Here is a 19,552-nt window from a genome sequence, read left to right as displayed (position 1 = left end):
TGCCTGATTTCCACCGATCTTCCATTTTAACATTGATGGCATCTAAGTTAGCAAACCCTACTACAGTAGTGACTTAGAGCTAGTAGTTCTATTATCTGCTTACGCATTGCTTGTGGAATGAAGAAACTTTCATGTAAGTTTTCCTTTCACCACTGTGGTCCACTGCCCGGGACGTTAAACAGCTTGTCATTCGGATTCATATTCCTTGACTCTTGATCAGATTCTTCAAAAGTTTATATCGTCAGATTTGAAGATTACTAGTCTGGGCTACTTAACAATATTTGAGAGGTGAACTTCTGGAAAACTACTGTATCCCCTTTTGGTGATGATGTGCTCAATACTTACCATACTGAAGGTTTAAAGATGGAGAGACAGGTGAAGTTCAAAATTAACACTACCAGAATGACTCTTACACAAGTGATTTACACTCTCAGTGCCCTGAGGAGACATACCCTGTTAAAGAACAGTTATTTGTTTGTTCTGATGATGTCCTAAACTGCAAAGAATGCCTGTTAATTACTTGCCCTTTTTCCCACATGCCAGAAAAATTATGAAATAAGGGCAAAATAATTGTAGTGTAGTTATTTGGACTCAACCTCCAATCTAGCCCAATCTGTATAATCTTTCTCACTTCCCTTCTCCTATTGCTACTTAGTTACTCTAAAATCAAGGTATTCATACTGAGACAGCACCAAGCATGATGCTTACTGAAACAGTGATTGTGGAAATCATAATGGGTAGATAGTGCTAGCAAAAAAGACCCAGCAAGCCATATTATATAACTGAAATTCTTCAATGCTTTGGTATTTTTAAATAATTAGGTCACTAGCAATTAATGTAAAGCTATCCAGCAGCAACAGTCAGCATCAAGACTGAAGGAAGAAAAACTCAAGTCTGCACATTAACTGAAGTAGAGATAAGTCAGGGCAAGAAAATAGTAGGAAAAAAGAAAGGTTTTTTGCACTTATCATGCTGAGCTTACAGACAATTTGCAGAATATTTTCTGTGAAATTCAGGTTTAGTAAAGCTAGGCAATAAATTAAATTTAAGAATGTACACACTGTTTCTATGGAAAATCATGAAATATTCTTGAGTCAGGGTAGATATTTATCATGTGATGCCTATCAGATATACTCATGTCAACTCGGCCCTAAAAGTCAAGCAAATTTCCAGTGTTAAATAGTTAACTAAATAAAATCAGATCGGATTAGAAAATTATTGCTTGAAATGAATCTGATATCTGAGGAGAACTGTTATGGTGTTTTCAAGGTCATTACACAAATATTAGCAAGACTGATAAGGGCAAGTTCTCATAGCAGTTGAAAATTTTCAGAAATGAAGGCTCTAAGGTTTCGATTTCTTAAAAGTAAGACCATTTAGAACTTCAAGAAGATATATTAGTGAAAAAAAAAATGCTGTTGGCAACTTTATAATTGGATTGACCTCACGCTCCATTATGACAACACACTCATAATTACAGTAATGTCTAAATGAGTACTAAATATTAAAGTTGTAATGAGTCATGTTGTTTTACACATGTTTTTAGCAGAGCACAATGCTAACAGCATCTGATGACTTGGCTCTTGTTTCCTTTCCAAGAAAAGCAACCCAAAACTCCTCACAGCAACCTGTTCCTGCTTTCCTGTATGGGTCAGGAAACCAGGCCTCTGTTTCCTCTCCACATGTTGCAACAGGAAGAGCACAGCAGAGCTACTTCCTAAAGGAACTCTTCTTGCCCACCCTTTCCTTGACAGCCCTGAAAGAATTATGTGTATTATGTACGATGGGGAAAGGAGAGCCAGATTGCATGTCAGTGCAGGTCACAGTTACAATGCAGCAGATCTTAAAAAGATGTAAGGTCTGATAAGAAGCAAGTCTTCTCTACTTGCTGTGTCAAATCACCAATAGTTTATCTAAAGGCCTGTGCCCTTGAAGCACATATATATCTTGTTTTTAAGCATAACTGGAAATACCTTTCTGTCAAGAAAAGTTGTCTGCCCATGTGACTTTACATGGTGTTTGCAGTTATTTTTCCAGCCCTAGAGATAATTAGCACAAGGGCAGCTTGCCAAGCTAAAGCTGAGAGAATATCCTTCACAGCCTTTCTGGGCATTTGTGTCCTTTTCCAATTTTTATGCTGCTGTCACTGGACTCTGGCATTTCTTACCCAATTCATTTGCTTTCTGTGGTAATCATATGCAATGAAGATATGCATGGCCAACATTTAAACAGGCTGCAGATCAATTAGTGGTCTTAAGTTTATCTGATTTTTATCAAAGAAGACAGAGCTTTGGGTCGATTGTCAGAGCCTGTGTCAAGTTGACCTTTTCAGAGACGTCTACATTGCCAGTCCCTTGGGCAACTTGTTGTCCCCTGTTAGTCTCTGAATGGCAGAAGTCTCTTCTGCTCAAGCACAAAGTATACACAGATGTCTATATTACATTCTTATAGGTTTGACAGCAACTGCATGTTGTATCTATAAACTGTCCTTTAGCAGTGACACTTCCTCAATGATGATAAGCTAATTTATGCAACTAAATCTCCTTTGTGCAGAAATGAAAGCTAATTGAGTCATTACAAAGTAATTCAGGAAGGAATACCTTGTATAAATTGGCTTACTTTATAAATCCTTCTCAAGTGGTTTTCATGCATCCTAAGTGGCGCTAAGCAGTTTCGCTGCTATCAAATACCCAGGTGAAAAAGACAGCTTTACAGAGCTACAAAAACATTATTTTAAAACAGCAAAGGGAAGAGACAAGAAAATAAAGGTAAAAAGAAAGCATATACACAAAATAAAGAGGAAAGATTTTAATTACCTGAAACAGTGGTAACTTTCTCCTGGCTCAGTTTTCTTGGCACTTCAGCCTTTGAAGGAACACGTTCTTCTGCAAAACACATAACTGCAAATGAAACTCTGAAGAGACACCTCAGCTGACAGGAATTACAGCCCACATCAGTCTGAAAGCCACACTCTACATTTCCAGATCATAAGCCCTGTTTACTATTTTGCATTTGTACAGACATTGGAACGTTGTTATTTCTGTGGTTTCCCCCACCCATCCAAACACTCCAAGAGCTTTCTTTCAAAATCTCAATTGTGAACATCTGTTTCCCTTTTCACTCTGCTCTGAATGCGGTAATACAGAGCTGCAGTTCTGCTGTTTTTCAGTCATTCTGAGACAATTAGAATGAGGGTCCTATTCTGCTTGATACCTTTCTTGCCAGAATAAAGAAAAGGAAACCGATGATTGAATAAGTATCCCCAGCCCATGCAAGAATTCAGAAGTTCTTAAGAGAAGTATGCAGAGAAGGCAGAGGACATCTTACCTTCAACACTGTCATACACACACACTAGCTGGACACCTGCATGGTGGGAACACAGCCACTACAGATGCCATGCATTCAGTGCTCCTGTCTACTGTGCCTGACCATGGTTTTAAGCAAGCCAGACTATACCAAATAACTTAGTGCTAGTTTAGGAGACAAGAAAAGAGAAAGCCTGGCAGCGATCAGCTCTGAAGCATGTTTTCTGGCTAGCAGGCTTGGAACACTCTGAAATCCCCACAGGCAATTTCAAAAGATGTGCTCCATACTCCTTGTCCAGCACAGACAGGGAACTCTCTCATGCCCACACCCTCACTTAAGTAAATCCACACTCCACTCAGTACAGGGATGTAAGATCTGCTCCTCACATTTCACAGTCAACAATTCTGTTGATGAGGCAAAAAAGGGAACAAACTATGAGGTTTTTTAGCTGTATTCTTTAGGTTCATAAGGAAGTACAAACAGATTTATCTTGGCCTTTACAGCATATCAAAACTGACAAAGCTGCTGTACTGAATGAGGAAATGGTATATTGATAAACCCACTTCTCAAACAAGAATTGGACTTTTTAATACATTTAAACTATTTGCCTTTGCTACTCATCACATCTTATACAAATATTCATGCTTCTTTTTAAGGCACACATTTCAGCAACTAATTTTGATATTTTATTAATGACAGACAACAGATACAGAACTCACAGCTTTTAAAATGTTCCTTATTGTGCAACTTTTATGTAATTGCCTATCTACTTTGACAGAGTGAATTTTATATCAACAGTTCAAAGGATTTTAAGCCTTGTAAAAATTTAATCTATCCACAAGACTGTTCCTGCAAACATTAAAGCATATGTTTAAAGCACAAGAGTAGACCTGTTGAAAAGAGTATGCATAATTGCTGCTAACCTATATACGCAGTCCTACAAATATTACAATTACATCATGAGATTCACTCTACAAAGAGCTTTGAAATTCTGCCCTACTAAGCCAGCAAGAGTTTTTCTCTCTGACTCTTGACTAGCTAAAAATCTGGTTGAGATGAATATAAACTATTATTTAAGCCAAGGGAAAAAAAAAAACACACACAAAAAAAACCCCAAAACACCACCAACAAACCACAATAGAACGGGGAAAATCTGAAGCTGCGGTACAACACAAAACACTCTGAACTATTTACTGCATTCAAATGTATTCCCCCACTTGGCATAACACTTGTTGCATGTTTCCAAGTACACTCATTTGTTTATTTTAAGCACTCACAATTTGAGCATAAATGGCAAAAATACATCCCTATGTGCTGTCCAGAGCACTAGGAGGCACTGTCATTCTGTGGCTTCCCTACCACTATTACACCACTCACGGTTAGTATTATCCCATTATCAGTCACATTTTCTAGGATTGCTCCCTTTACCCAGAACAACCCAGTTTTCATCCAACACACAGAGCATTATACATTGATTAAATAAATGCTGATATTACATGTTACTGAATGTTTGGACCTACATCAACTGATGTGTTGAATATACTGTGGATTTTAACTCTATCACTGTCATGGTCATCAGACTAGCTTGAACTGAGGACTGACTAGTAGAGGGTATTTCAACTGAAGTATAACAGCAGAGAAGGTTTGAAGAGAAATTTTCATAAGGTACAGTTGAATACACGTAGATTGCATTGTGGTTCATGGAAAAATTTAGAACATACGCATTCCCCTTCCTGGAAAACGTATTTTCTAGAAACAAGAGTTCACCAGATCCATATCTGAAGATGAGAAAATATCTGAACAAGGCTCTTTGAATACTGAAAAGGTCCCAAATTCAAACAATCTCAACCATCCCCACTTATCCCACTTTGCTTTACACTACAGAATTGTCACCAAGAGGATAAACTTCCAGGTGCAATTAGAGTGGAAGAGGCACTCCAGAAGCACACTGAGCATGGTCCAGCTGCTAAAGAGCATTCAGTCCATGGAACCAGACTAAAGTGACTCCATAGGAAACCTCTTCTGAAACATGCACAGCACGAACATCAGATCCTCGCCACAAACTTGTGCTTTATGAATCTGTTGCAAATGGTCCACGCTACTTGCTAATGCAATCGTGCTCATAGTGGAGCAGATGTAACAGGCTTGGCTTAGGGTGGTAAAAAAGAACCTATGGTTCTTACTAGTGTTTTCTGGTCCTGAAGCAGGAACTATGTGCAGGAGATGTCCTTTAAACACAACCACCTCAATTACACCAGGAATTATGGCTGTAGTCAGATGCAACATACTAAAGTTTGTGCTGCAACATGGAATAGAGTCAGAAGATGAAAAATTAAAATAAAAAATACAGTGAAATCCTTCTGTATTATTACGATACTGTGTAAGAGGAGTCACGCAGACCTTTAAAATAATCTGGTACAATGTTTCCTCTGTGTCTCTTCTTCACACCATCACTACCACTGCAGCGAGAAAATAATCTTCTCCACCTTCTCACTGTGTCAAAATGAGACTAATCAACACTAATTGAACCAGTGAACTCCTCCAGAGCTGTAGAGCCAAAGAACCCCTGAGATACAGGTTATGTTCCATACTCTGCTGGTACTCAGAGACTCTAATGGCAAACAACCTACAAAATTCTTGTGGTGACAATGCAACAAGGAACCAACTATATTTGTTATGGGTTTTTTCAGTTAGTCCATGAAAGCTGTTGAAAATAATTTACTACTTTAATTTGCAGTCTGAAGAAAAAAACAGAAAAATAATCACCCAATCATAGATGATTCTGCCATCCACACAATTTAAAAAGTGACCAATGAATTCTACACTAGTTGAGGTTTTTACATGAATCCATTGATTTTTTTCTTCCAATTTCATTTTCTTAAAGGGGGAGGGTGAAAAAAAATTCAGTCTACTTGAGTATAAAATGGATAAGAGTTTGGCTTGAACAGTGCATTCCTTCAATGGAATGTGGTATCTCCATGATAAATATGCATAAACTTAGAAGTTTCCTCTACTAACACATTACTTAGCCATCTTTTTACATTAGACTCTAATTTAATGCCATTATTAATTGATATTCTACTGTATTCTAGTCTCTGACACATTGTCATTGCAGAATACTAGTTTATACCTTGGATAATCCCTGTTTGTGGGTTAATATATTCTATTCAACACTTTAATAACAGTAAACAAAAACAGCTCAGCTATGCAGCAAAATCTACCAAACCACACAGATGGCTATAAGGTTTTCATTGTGTGGTTTCCATAGCAATCATATTGCAAATCTGGAAGCTTCTTGCAAATAAGCAGCTTGTATTTACATGCCTCTCGGCTGCAGCACGGAACTCTACAATATGTGAAGTTGTTATTCCTATCGCATATTGTTAGAAAAATCATTGGAAGATGTTTTGATCAGTTCAGATAAAAACTACTGCAGTGAACTAACTTTTCATCTATTTCATAATGATACAAGCAATCACACACTTGTAATGTACATTAATATATCTTCATTTGAAATCTCACTGTGGTATCAGAAGGTTATAAGCATACAAACAGGTCTTGTAAAACAGACCTCCACAAAAATACTTGTTTTATTAAATAATCAATTAAAAAAAAAATCACAGTGTCTTTACTATTGTACTCAGCAGCAGTGACACGCATGCAAACAAAAAGGTGTGTACATGAAGAACTCTGCTGACACTGAACGTCATAGGTCTATACTGCTTTGCGCAAGAAAAAGTAAAAGATACAATGACCTGGTAACACCAAGAGTATTACTCCTCCACACTGCTTTTTTGCTAACAAATAATGACTCTGCACATACGTAAACAAGAACTTTCATACATTAATAAATGCTTACTGTGGGAAAGAATCAAGACCTTTTCTCTCCCAGATTTATAATTTTACAAATCAACCTAACCCCTTAACAGATGGATTATTACTCTAATAAGGAACATAAATCAATCCACCTGTGTAATTTTTTTAAAAATTAGTAAGAACTGGCTTTTTTTACAGACAAGATTATTTGTTTGGAGAAACATTTAAGAATTCCAAAGAAGGAGCAATAAACATGCAAAATTTAAGAACAAAATTGTTTTTATAATTTGGCCTGACACCTTCTGTTAACATTAGCAGGGAGGGCTAGAGACCACCTGGGGTCAAAGGAATAAGAATTAACACCCTGTTTTATGCAGGGCCAGCAAGTTGCCTTACCTGAGGACAGTGCTCCCCAGCCTTGGGGAAGGGGTCCTCTGCAGTATTCTCACTATATACACACCTGTACATGCCTATACACTTCACCCAAACTCTTACAGAGTTTTAGCCTAAGCAGCTTGATATCCCAGAAATCCTCCGTGTGTTGCTTGGATTATTTGCCTTGGTGTGTGTATTCGTAATGGCAGGGATTTTCCTTTCTGGTGTCTTCTTTTAGACTCCAGATCCACCCATTCTGTAGGGAGAGATCTCCAAATCCAAGTAGCAAAACTCTAGCTTTGGTAATGCTCCAATATTCCCACAGATCCATCCCTTTCCCCCAGTTCCTCCTGGACATGACAGATTACTGGAAGATTTACACACAACTTGTTGACATTTCACCCTGCATTCCCAATAGCACTCTGTAAACAAATGAAACAGCTTGGAAAAGGCTGCTGATGGTGCTATTCTCCAGCAATGTGAGACCTGGGGGGCAGCAAAGAGGAGGAGACAGGCTATCGTTTTATTAAAGCTCCATCTGACTGTACTGGGGTGCATGGTTTGGGGATGAAAATGCCTCCAGGACAGTGACAGAAGCGGAAAACAAGCTGGTTGCTATTTAGAGAAGAGACTATAAACTTAAGAATTTCTTACCATGACAGAAGAGAGGACAATTCTTATTTTACTCCTACTTGTATGGGTCAGCTAGTTACCACCCAACAGCTCAGACAGAGAAGTTACATTCCTGCATGACAAGCTTGAGTGAAAAAAACGATTTCTACAACACAAGCAGAAGAGACGGAAACAGAAACAGGTCACCCAGACACAGGCTAAACACTTGGGATTGCAGATGAGGTGACATCAAAATATGAGCAGAAGCAGAAGTTGCACCTGAATAAATGGTCACCACTGTGCTCAGAAATTCAATGGGAAACAGACAATACAGAATTGTATTCCAACAGAATACAGACAGAGATCTCCAGGTTATGAACAATATAAAAATACATTTTAATGAAAAACATTATGCACACTGAGATGCTTTAGTTTTAGTTGAGGACAAGCCATGCCAATTCCTAGCCCCAATTCCTTCCAACACATGTGATCCAAGTCTGATTCCAAGATGGAGGCAAAAAGTTTCATTCAAATATACTACCAGCTAAACTAGATGAGACCTCCAACTAACACTTTTTGCACAAGTTTTAATCAGCTCTTTGAAAACAACTATTATTTAAATTCTAGAGTAAGTGAGGTTGAGTACATGCACCACTCGTTCCAACCAGTAGACAGTAACAGAAGTCTGTTACTACTACTGACAATGTACTGACCTCCCAATGGCCTCAAATAAATAGCACTGGCTGTACAAAGTGAAAAAGCTAGAATCATGAAATAGTTTGGGATAGAAGGGACCAGTGGAAATTGCTTAGTCTAACACCCTGCTCTAACTCTGAAAGTTAGATCAAGTTTCTAGGAAACAGCATTTGGCTTCTTTTGGTACTCCAGACTAAGCTATTCAGCAGCAGTTTATAAGGGTCTGTGCATTTCAATAGTTCACGTATGAGAGAGCTGAAGCTAATGACTTTATAGAACAGGATTAGCCCAAATGACTCAGTTTTGTCCAGATCTTGCCAAGTTTCCAGATGTGAGGTTTCCTGAATTCCTTGAGAAATCCTGCACTTTTTTTCCCCCTCAGTTGCACTCCTTGTATCTTGAAAAGGTGCTACTGTGCACCGTTACTCCCAATTTTGTAAGCAGTCTGAATAACCAAACCAGCCATCTCCACTAAAAATGAAGCACTGCCTCCTATCGAGAAGACCTTGGAAAAGTTACCTCATCATTCTCACAGAAAAGATTAGTAGATTTTGTTAATTAACTCAGGATCAATGCTGCAGGAAAAGGAGGTGAGAAGGAGAGGAAGCTATATTGGAGTCCTGGAATGTCACTTAACCATTTTCTGGCCAAAAAAAAAAAAAAATTCTCTCTTAAAACAACCTTCCTGTGACACCACCCTGTGAATCTAAGCATATGTTATGGTTTGGCTTAATCAAAACCAAAAAGCAGATATAAAATTCCCTTCCTAACAAAAGCATTTTGGAGTTACAGCATTTGCTAAACTAAAGAGTGAAGTAAACAAAAAAAAAAAAAACAGTCCCACTAGGGACAAATACAAAACACACTTCAAGGCTGCAATTCTCTAGTCTTGTGCAGAAGAATGTTGTTTGGATCATATAACTATTGCTATGAAGAATAATAACAGAGTGAAGTAGTAGAGAGAAATGTGTAAGTTATGAGAACTGTTTCAGAAAAAATCTCTTTCTAAATACATCTGTGAAAAAGACACTGCATTTCTCATTTATTATTGCACACATACCCATCCACATGAACTATACTAGGGCAATGGATTAAAAAAACGTGTTTAAAAAGCAGGAAGATACTATATGACTTCTCACTAGTTTACTGGAAAAAAACAAACAACAAAATATTTTTCTAGCAGAAAATATTTTTTATAATGTTTTAGGACAGAAAGTATGAAGACTAAGTGATCAAAGAACACATCTCTGTCCTTGGAGGAAAGTTACTCTCACACAAGACAGAAAATTGAGCATTGTTGGCAAGGTCGTCCACAGTTGTTGCAAAGTGGATCTTCCCACTCTACTGTGCATGATTTTACCAAGTTTTCAGGAAATGTAGGAACATGCTTTGCTTTACTTACCTTCCCTACTTGTTGAGACCCGAATATACATTAGCACCTTTCCTCTTTTTCTTTCCTTTCCCCAGTACCAGGTGTCCCAGTACCCTTGCTTGCCTGCCCTTGCCCCATTCTGTAGTCACAACCAATTTGTATAAAGACTATATCCTCTCCAGACCCCACAAATTTTGTTCATTTACCAGAGAGGTTGTTATAGTATGAAAGTTGCTGCTTCCAGGGCTTCACAAGGCCCTTCAGGCTTTAAGAGCAAAGTATCACAACAGGAGGAAAAACATGCTCAGTCACCTGAACGACAGAACAAAATACATTCATTAGTACAACTGAACAATCCAGAGGTACCGGCAATTCCTGGTTTTCGTTATGAATATATCAAGATTTCATTAACTCAGCTTCCTGCTTGGAGTGCCTGCTTGGCGCTCTCCTTGCAAATAAGGAATCTTCAGTCAAGTTTTGAGTAAGTGACAGCTGAATCAACTTAGTTGTGCAGTTCCTAGCACTAGCCTTCCAAACAACAAATAATTTTAAATCTCCAATTAAAAAAAACAAAAGGCAAAAACTTTACAATCTCTACATTCTCTTTTTTTTCTTAGACTAACATAGATGCAAATGAACTAACAGTTTGTCAATTTAAGGTTAAAGGAGGAAAAAAAAATAGTTAGTCTGACAGGATTAGGAGGAATAGAAGTATGTAAAATCTTAGTTACACCAATAACAAGCTTGGGAGGAGAAAAGGTAGAAAAAGGCAGGAAAAGCAGCAGTACATACCAGGAAAGACCATTTAGAATGTCTAATTTTGGAATACTAAAATTTCTTTGACAAAATGACCTAATTATTATTAATAAAATTCAATACAAATATGCCAAAGTGCAATGTGCACTGCATAGAAATAAGGGATGGGGTTTGCACTGACCTTTTTATTTCCTCATGAAGAAGGACCTGATAATAGTAATTCTTCTCAAGAGAAAAGATAAAGGTCATCACAAGCAAGTTCAATAGTGGATATGCACACAATAATTATAACAAAGAATAAAAGAAATTAGAGAGAGATCCACTTCCAGAAACTCATTCATTCTTTTCCCATTTTTATATTCACAGACACTTTGTATTTACAATTAAAGTCACTATTTCAGGGGTTTGTTTTCAGAAATCAAGCCTCTTAAAATTGTCTAATCCTATATGCTGAGTAAACCAGTCAGAATATATTAAACTCAGAAAACAAAACATTATTTGATGGACCATCAAACAAGGTGAAAATTTCATAAATTACTTCAGAATCCAGCTCCTTACAAATTCCTTAAGTTTGATTAGGTACTTTTTAAAATGTTACCTATATTTTTTTGATCAAGAGATTAGGTAACTTCCACACCTGAACAGAAGCATCTCTGAAGGTAAAGTTTCATGTTAGCTTCCAACAAAAGCACAATTTTGGCTCCACTTCTAAGTATGTTCCTAAAGCCTCAAATTTGGCATACAAAATTGAGGCAATAGGCATCTTAGCTAAATCCATATTTAAACATCTAAAGAAGGAATAAAATATTTTAGGATACAGCTCTTAACAGGCCTCAATAACGTATAGGAAAGCTTCTGGGGTTTAACGTTTCTACATGCTCATCCAATTATTTAGCTGATTAACAAAAAATGTTCCCTCCTCTGTCCCTCCTCACCCTCCCAAAAAAGTAGTTGCAATTATTGGACAGAATGCAAATTAGTAGCTCAGAGGGACAAAACAAACAACAATTTTGAAGTTGATTCCATGGTTGTATTGTAGGTTCACAGGAATTTGTGCTAGAGATTGCTTGCCTAAATACATGTGGCATGCACATAAGTACATTCTTATATATAAACATAATAAAGATTTATGTGAATTTACTGTAACTAAAATAAATTTGTTTGTTCTCTCAACCCATAATAGCTCTTAGTTATGTAAATAGTTTAAGTGTTCAACATGACATTTTATAAACCTTATTATTAAAATGTTTTGCTAAAATAAATGTGGTGGCTATTAAAATCTACATAGAAAATATAAATAGTTCTCTATGTAAATACATCTAGCAATCAAATATTCAATTAACGAATCTATACTGTATAACTCTGTACTACAGTGTTACCTGACAACCATGTACAGAGGTTATATTTCTCAGGCTTAAACTTATATGGTAGACAGAAAAAAGTCTGTAAATGTCAAGTAAAGTTTCCCATACTCGTTGATCAGCAGCAAGATTTAAATTTAAAAGCCATTTCTGAAAACTACATATCCTTAATTGTGACAAATGTGACTTGACATAATATTTACATACATAGAATTCATAAAGAAAGCATCTTGTTTAAACCACATAATATCCTTTAATAATCTGCAGGGTTAAAGTATTCAAATTTATAGTCTGATTCCAGAAATGAACTTACTCAAAAAAGGGACAGAAGACAAGGCATTTCAGCATAGCTCACTTTAGTGAAAGGAAACACAATACAGTCATTGGCATGTTTCCACAAGAAAAGTCTGGCTCCCAGATGCTTCTCTTATAACTCCTTTAAAAATGTTCTACCAAGACATTTTTGCATTCTCTGTGTTGATCATTAACTGCACATTGACAAAAAAAAATTCAGCAGCTTTCACCATTTGGATACTTTCATGAAAAGTAAAAAACCCACACCACTGCCTCTTTTCACTGTTTATGGCCCATGCCATCAAACTAAATTATGTCAACTACACTAAATCCTTTCTCCAGCTTAAATAATGAAATAAAGTAATTGTAAAAATATTCTTGTTATGATTGACTAGTAAACAAAAATCAGGTTAAATTATAAATAAGCAGAAAATTATAGCTGCAACGCAGACTGTTTACACATACTGTATTTTGGGTAACATTCCCACATTTATTTCTACAAATACAGTCCCATTACCCCATTCTCATACATTAGGTCCAGAGCGGGACCAGCAACTCTGGATGTTGGATCTTACTAGCCCTACACGCCACATACCACGATGCACCTCAGAGAGATGAGGTAGGACAGCAGGGATCTGGAAGTAGTTCACAAGAAGGAGATGACAACTGCTCCCCAGGCCGCTCACCATGTTACTGTGGGATTGGCATGCAGCTGGATCTCAGAAAAACCCAGGGCCCCCAGAGTCCCAGATTACTTGAATTGCCTCACAGCCAGTACTTTGAATTACCCAGCTTTCATGCCAGAGACACAACACAGTCTCAGTTGCATTGTAAGAGCCACCACTTGTAGGCCTGATCCAGGCAGTTTAACCAGAAATTGGGTCTTACGACCCGTATGGAAATTTTGACAAATCTTATCCATCTTGAACTTTTGTTTATCGAATTATCTGAAACTACTGTTCAACATTTAGTAATGGAGATGCCTCACTTCTTAAGGAAATAAATTTGAGACAGGTATGGAAGCAAGTATAGTTTCGGTTAGTATATTTTGGGACAATGGAAGGACAACCCTCATGCTAGGGTCCACAGGCTTTTCTGTAGATAGTGCTTTGTTTTTAAAATGAGATTCCTTCCTTTAATTCCCAGTTTTACTCACCGTTGCCTTCAAGATTCAAGGGCAGAATAACTGTTACAGCCTGCTAAGACAAAACCCTTCCACAAACCAAAGACAGAAGTACTGGAACCTCTTCCTTAAAGATATTGAAAGGTCCCAAGATCTTAAACTAGTTTTCTTAGAACACAAACTCAGAGTTTTTAGGTGGAGAAAATCAAGATCTGCTAGGAAAAAGTAGACTTCAAAAAAGGACTGAAACAAAATACCCCTGTGCCAACCATCCCCTTTCTGGATCAGAAAATTTTCCTCCTACCTTGCTGTCTAATCCAAATCTCACTGACTTGCCAAAAACATTCCTCAGTCTCTTCTGGCTTCTTAAAACATTCTTTCCTTTGCTGCTGAAGCTTATCTGTGTACCTGCACTCTGCACTTCCCTGGAGCATCCCTCTCTACTGTAGGGCACAGCAGACTGCTGCATCTTGCCCTCTCTGCCTGGTCCACTGTGTGGTCTGAAAGTTGTACCCTGCTGACCATTTTCCTTTCCTACAAGCAACCAACTTGCTTCTTTCAAAGACTCCTACCCAGCCCAGGGAGCAGCATCCAAGACCATGAAACAGGCAGTCTTCTCCTATGTTGCCTTCCTTGTATATGTGTAAACTAAACATGACATCCACTGCAAACAGAGTACACAGTAACACACAAGCAAATCAGGTATGAATGCATATGACCAGCAAAATTCATGAAGCTCTGGTTAATTAGTATTTTGTTTGGCTAATTTCTCCATTTTGAGGAGGGTGGGAAGGAAAGTGAGTAGCACATAAAAAGCACACTTGGAGGAAAAGACATACACAGAAGGATTTATGCTGATGCCTTTCTTAAGGCTGAAAAATTCAAATAAGAGATTTGTGTCTACAGTAACAGAGTGATTAATTCAGCCTTTAAAGCCCACCTTGCTGCGTCTTATTTGAGAATCCAGTTATATAAATTATGGTTCTTTAATAGCTACCTCGTGGAAACCAGAAAAGTTGAGAAGCGATAGCCTGAGGCACCATATAACCTCTGGTTGCTCTTTTTTCTCAAAAAACTCTACCTAATGGTTTTAATAGCCTGATACACAGTCATTCGTCACAAATTCAAAAAGTAAAGGTTCCTTGATCTATCTAGTCTTCATCACAGTTATACTCAAGCAGTAGAGCAAGCCCAACATTTCTGTTTTCATAAATATACACAATACAATTGACATTTTGCTTTGAACTTGCTAAACTACAGCAATTCCTCAAATTTATGGTTAATAAACTATCTCACATACCAAGACATTTCTTCTGAATGCTTTGCAATAGAATTATTGCAGTGCTTCTTAATTAGATAAAAACAGTGCTACCAAAGAAAACTACTTTGCTTTCAAAAGAATGAACTTTGGGTCCAAAACCCATTGAAGACATGCATGCATAAACAAAGCTTTGATCACATTTAACATGAAGCCAGCTGTCAGAAAGTCAACACTGAAAAAACTGTGATACAAGTAAAATTACTTCGTGTGATTTTGTCTCACCAGGATGACAAGATTTTCTAAGACAGGATTCTATCTCTTGATAACAAACAACTTCTGTCACACACTGTTCACATCAGATTGGTTTTACAAATCAATAGTGTCAAACGTTGTTTAGTGCTGGTGCACAGAAAATAGTATAAAAATAATTGATCAGTACTTGCAATAAAATATCTTACTTCAATAAGTAAATTCCTTTCAATGAGTTGTGTGCTAATTAGTTTCTAAAAGAGTTCTTTAAACAAAAAAATGCATGATTAAAAATACTTCCTTTTTAGATGTTATTAAGTATGCCTTCTAATTTTAAGTAAATAAGCTTCAAAATGCCAATAGGCAATGCAGATTTAACAATCTATTCCTGGTTTATTGGGGAGGGCAAGGGGGTTGTCTGATTGGGCTTTAGGGTATTTTCTTTTTTTTTTTAATCTCTGAAATACAGAAATAAAATTCAGCCTTTGCTAACTCAAGACTTTGATAAACACTGCCTTTCCAACAAGAACTCCTTCAGTTTGTTGTAACAGTTGACCACAACTTCAGGAAAGTCACTTCTATTTTCTCCACTTGTAAACTCTGAAACCTATGAAGTCTGAAACATCTGAAAACTATGAAGTCTTGCATGCAGTTCAAAGAGAGGAGAATAAATACCTAAACTTAATAGCACACATTTTCCATTTACTGTAGATATTGTAATTAACTTCTTTGAATCTCACTGCTGACCAAATTTTCTGCAGCCGAAGTATATTACTAAATAAAGAATACTCTTTTCTAAGAGTATTTCTCAGTAGACAACCCCACCCCAAGTCCAAACAGTGAATATACCCCTCACATGCCAATCAGACTAAACATGAATACTCAATTATTATTCCATTTTTATTGGCCTCCTTACTTGCACGTTTGTGAATGTGTTTGTGACGGGGGAGCAGGGGTTGAATTGCATCATGGACAGTAGGCTTCCTGACAGCTATGGGCCACCTGTTGTTCACAGACCACCACTTTATATTTACCTTACAAAGAAACACAGGAGAGCCTGTGAACCTTATTCTTCCTTCCAAAAACTTGCCACTTCCCACTCAATGGACATCTCATTCTTTTCAGCTACAAAATATTGTCTTACCTCCTCTTCCATCACTGACACCTAACATCAATAGAAAGAAAAGGTTCCCTCTTTAGATGTAGGATTACATTAATTGAAGATAAAGCCGAATCTCTTGTGGCAAACAAAAGCTGTGGTCCAGGTATCAAGTTCCTAACCGCCTTCTGGATGCAATGTCTTTAAATACAAAAAGTTGTCTGGATTCGTAACTCATGTCTCCTGAGCATTTAGTACTAGCTGAAAGACACTCCAAGGTATATATAAATCCCATAAGCATACTGCCTCAAAACCCAGAGTAACAGAGAATTCAGACATAGCTCTATTTCATCATAGCAGTTGGGATTTGGCACTATACAGTTGAAAGAGATTGTTTTTCAATGATTTTCATGTCTGGCATATAATCAAAGACACTTAGTAGACCCCAAATCCCAGTGATCAAGACAAAAAAACCACACATCTTGGACACAAAAAAAATCTTTACCATTCCCCGACACTGAAAGGTAGTTTACATCTGCTTTTCACTGCTCTTGTATTACTTTAATTACTTTTGATTTACAGCAAACTGAGTAAGCCCTGTAGCAGCCCCTTCTCCTTATTCTGGTACTCCACCTATCAGCAAGATATTATGGGCAAAAATGCCTAATACATAAAAATAACATAATGGCTAAACAAGTTAAGAAATCAAGATTTTTCACAACACTGAGATGCAATCTTTGAAAAAATCATTTTGAAGAATGACCTATCCTCACTGCTTTAAAACGAAAAAAATCCCTTGCTGTGTTCTTGAATCTGAAAGATGTTTTAATGGAAATGATTCAAAACACTTCCAGTAATTACTTTGGAAACTCATCTTTAGTACTGTGCTCAAAAATACTGATCATACATCTGGTCTTTTCAGCTCCAAATATTCCAGACCCTACTTGTACTTTATACTTTGAAATCACTTCATTTACTAATTAAAAGTACTTATAATTCTTTCTGTGGAAAAAATAAAAAATTGATAGAACATCAGTATTACATACAACTTCTGAGGACAAGAAGTAAAGAATTCCCTAACTACTCGAGGCAAACAACAAATGCTGGGAGCAATTTGGACAGTATACCAGGATATGTGATATACCGACTTAACACCAATGATCACAGGTAACATCTCAGGTTCCATAATCACCTGTGTCTCTGCTCACTTAAACCTACTGCTCTGGTTTACAATGACCAATTAACAGTTTCTTCATTATAGCTTACTGGTTTTAGGAACTGATTATACAGCTGTAATCCACAACTGGGACTGCTTGACACCAAATGTTATGCTGGACCCACAGACCCTGACTGTGATATATTGAAAACTCTAAAATAAGCAAAGGTCTCCCGAAGAGGCATTTTCATTAACACGGTGCTGTGAAATCTTCACTTCTAGTGCCAAAAAGTCAATACATCTGACACTACATTTTGAGAACACAAATATTTGCTATGAGTTGGTGTTCATGAGTGATAGATCAAGCTTACACTCAAACTTCACTACATAATCATTATTACTTCCTTCTTCCCAAGAAGACGTAAATCAGAGATCACATTCTTTTCCCCCAACCCTCCACGCTCATGAAACGGGTACAACATCATAAAAACAATTTGCTGCTTCAAAGCTCCAGCAATCCAGCAACAAGAGAGGATGAGGATGGTATTAAGTTACGCTGCTTAACTGCAGAGGTTAACTGTTAGAAAAAAATTAAAGCAACAAAGCTGCTTAAAGAGACAACCATAAAATAGAGACAGGATGATCATTCCCTACCTTCACACTCAATGTCAGAAATAAGTTCTGAAACAATATCAATATAATTCTGAAACTATATCAGAGACTTTGTTTAAAGTAAGCAAACAAATTAAAAAGTGTTTCTTTGCATAACACACTTCCTATTACATACAACTTAAGACATTTCTTACCTTCTCCTGAGCTTTGCCTTAGTTACAGAGTTTGCCTAGCTAAGCTTCCAGCTACACTGCAAAACAGAATTATTGGCCAGATAGCTGGGCTTGACCAAACTGTTTGGCAGAGGCCTGATAGCAGGAATCAAAAACCAAAAGCAAGCTTTCCATTCCCATGATCCTTGGCCCAATCAGAGATTGAATCAACCCTCGAATTTAATTTACAGCAAACTAAGAACTGATGCAAGTTCTATTGGCTGCGTTACTTCTCCACAGCAGTTCCCCTGACTAGAATCACCACAGCACTGAATTTCACTGTCCTTACCCCTCTCTCACCCAAAAGTTCTCTGTGTTATGGACAGGCTGAGAAGAGATGGCACAAAGCCAACAATGCCAGCCTTGTGTCACATCACATTGCTTTAGAATTTCCAACCTTACCTATTCTGTAAGAGCAGCTTTTTATCTCCATGCACCAACTAAGCAGCACCAAAGTAAGACTCAAACCTTATCTTTAGAATCATTTTACTGGAGACTATACTGTACACCACAGAAACTATTGCTATAATGCAAGTTCGTGAGCAGAAAGAGAACAGAAGAAAAAAGACAACACAAGACTGAAAATTAAGGTAAGTATGTTAGCTTAGATTTACACCTTTTTTCTCCTATTGTGCAAGAGTGTTGTAGAGAGTACACAAACCGAGTTGAGGTTGTAGAAAGGATCAAGGTGGCAGGCAGTAGTTAGCATTGCAATTCTGGATATGTGCTCCATACAGATGTGAAACCACAGAAGACAATACTGAATGCCCTTAAAAATTATGTCACTGAAAGCCCAAGTTAATAAAAAAATTCAGTCTTCAAGGGCTGCAACAGATGACATCATCTTTAAACCTGGCAAATGTTCTCGCTTCTGACAAGCACAACTCCATTGTTTAAAACACCACTAAGCTAGAAACTCTATGCACCTAGGTAGCTCTACACACCACACAGTTATTTAATACTACAGTTTTAGAAGTTATTTTACGTTACAGCTTATAATATCCAGCTGTGGACTACAAAATTATATAGAGTGTAGTAAGGTAGAAAATAAATAGCTAATTAGCAAAAATCAGCCTTTATTGACAATATTTTTAATTTTGCTTAATGAAGTCTTCCTCTGTGTTTTTATTAAAAAACAAAAAGACAAAATGTTAGTTTGTTGAAGACAGTATAAAGCTTTCTTTTCCTGAAGAATCTTGCAAGGAAGGTTTTACAAGTTGGGAAATCTTTGGCAGTTCTGATGGTTTTGACT

At 37.2% G+C, this 19,552-nt stretch overlaps 1 protein-coding gene across 3 annotated transcripts in view; it reads right to left on the bottom strand.

The window, feature by feature from the left end:
* The window catches only part of SKAP2 (src kinase associated phosphoprotein 2), a 123,035-nt gene that overhangs the window by 16,903 nt on the left and 86,580 nt on the right, over window positions 1-19,552 (bottom strand). For all 3 annotated transcript variants that reach the window (XM_052799558.1, XM_052799576.1, XM_052799568.1), the window contains one exon: window positions 2,817-2,885. In XM_052799558.1, coding sequence (XP_052655518.1) covers window positions 2,817-2,885 — 69 coding nt within the window. The remainder of the gene's footprint in view (window positions 1-2,816; window positions 2,886-19,552) is intronic.

This window comes from Harpia harpyja, chromosome 1, assembly GCF_026419915.1.
Source record: "Harpia harpyja isolate bHarHar1 chromosome 1, bHarHar1 primary haplotype, whole genome shotgun sequence".
Taxonomy (NCBI): Eukaryota; Metazoa; Chordata; class Aves; order Accipitriformes; family Accipitridae; genus Harpia; species Harpia harpyja.
The sequence above is the reverse complement of the archived record's forward strand: the minus strand, read 5'-3'. Positions and strand labels throughout refer to the sequence as shown.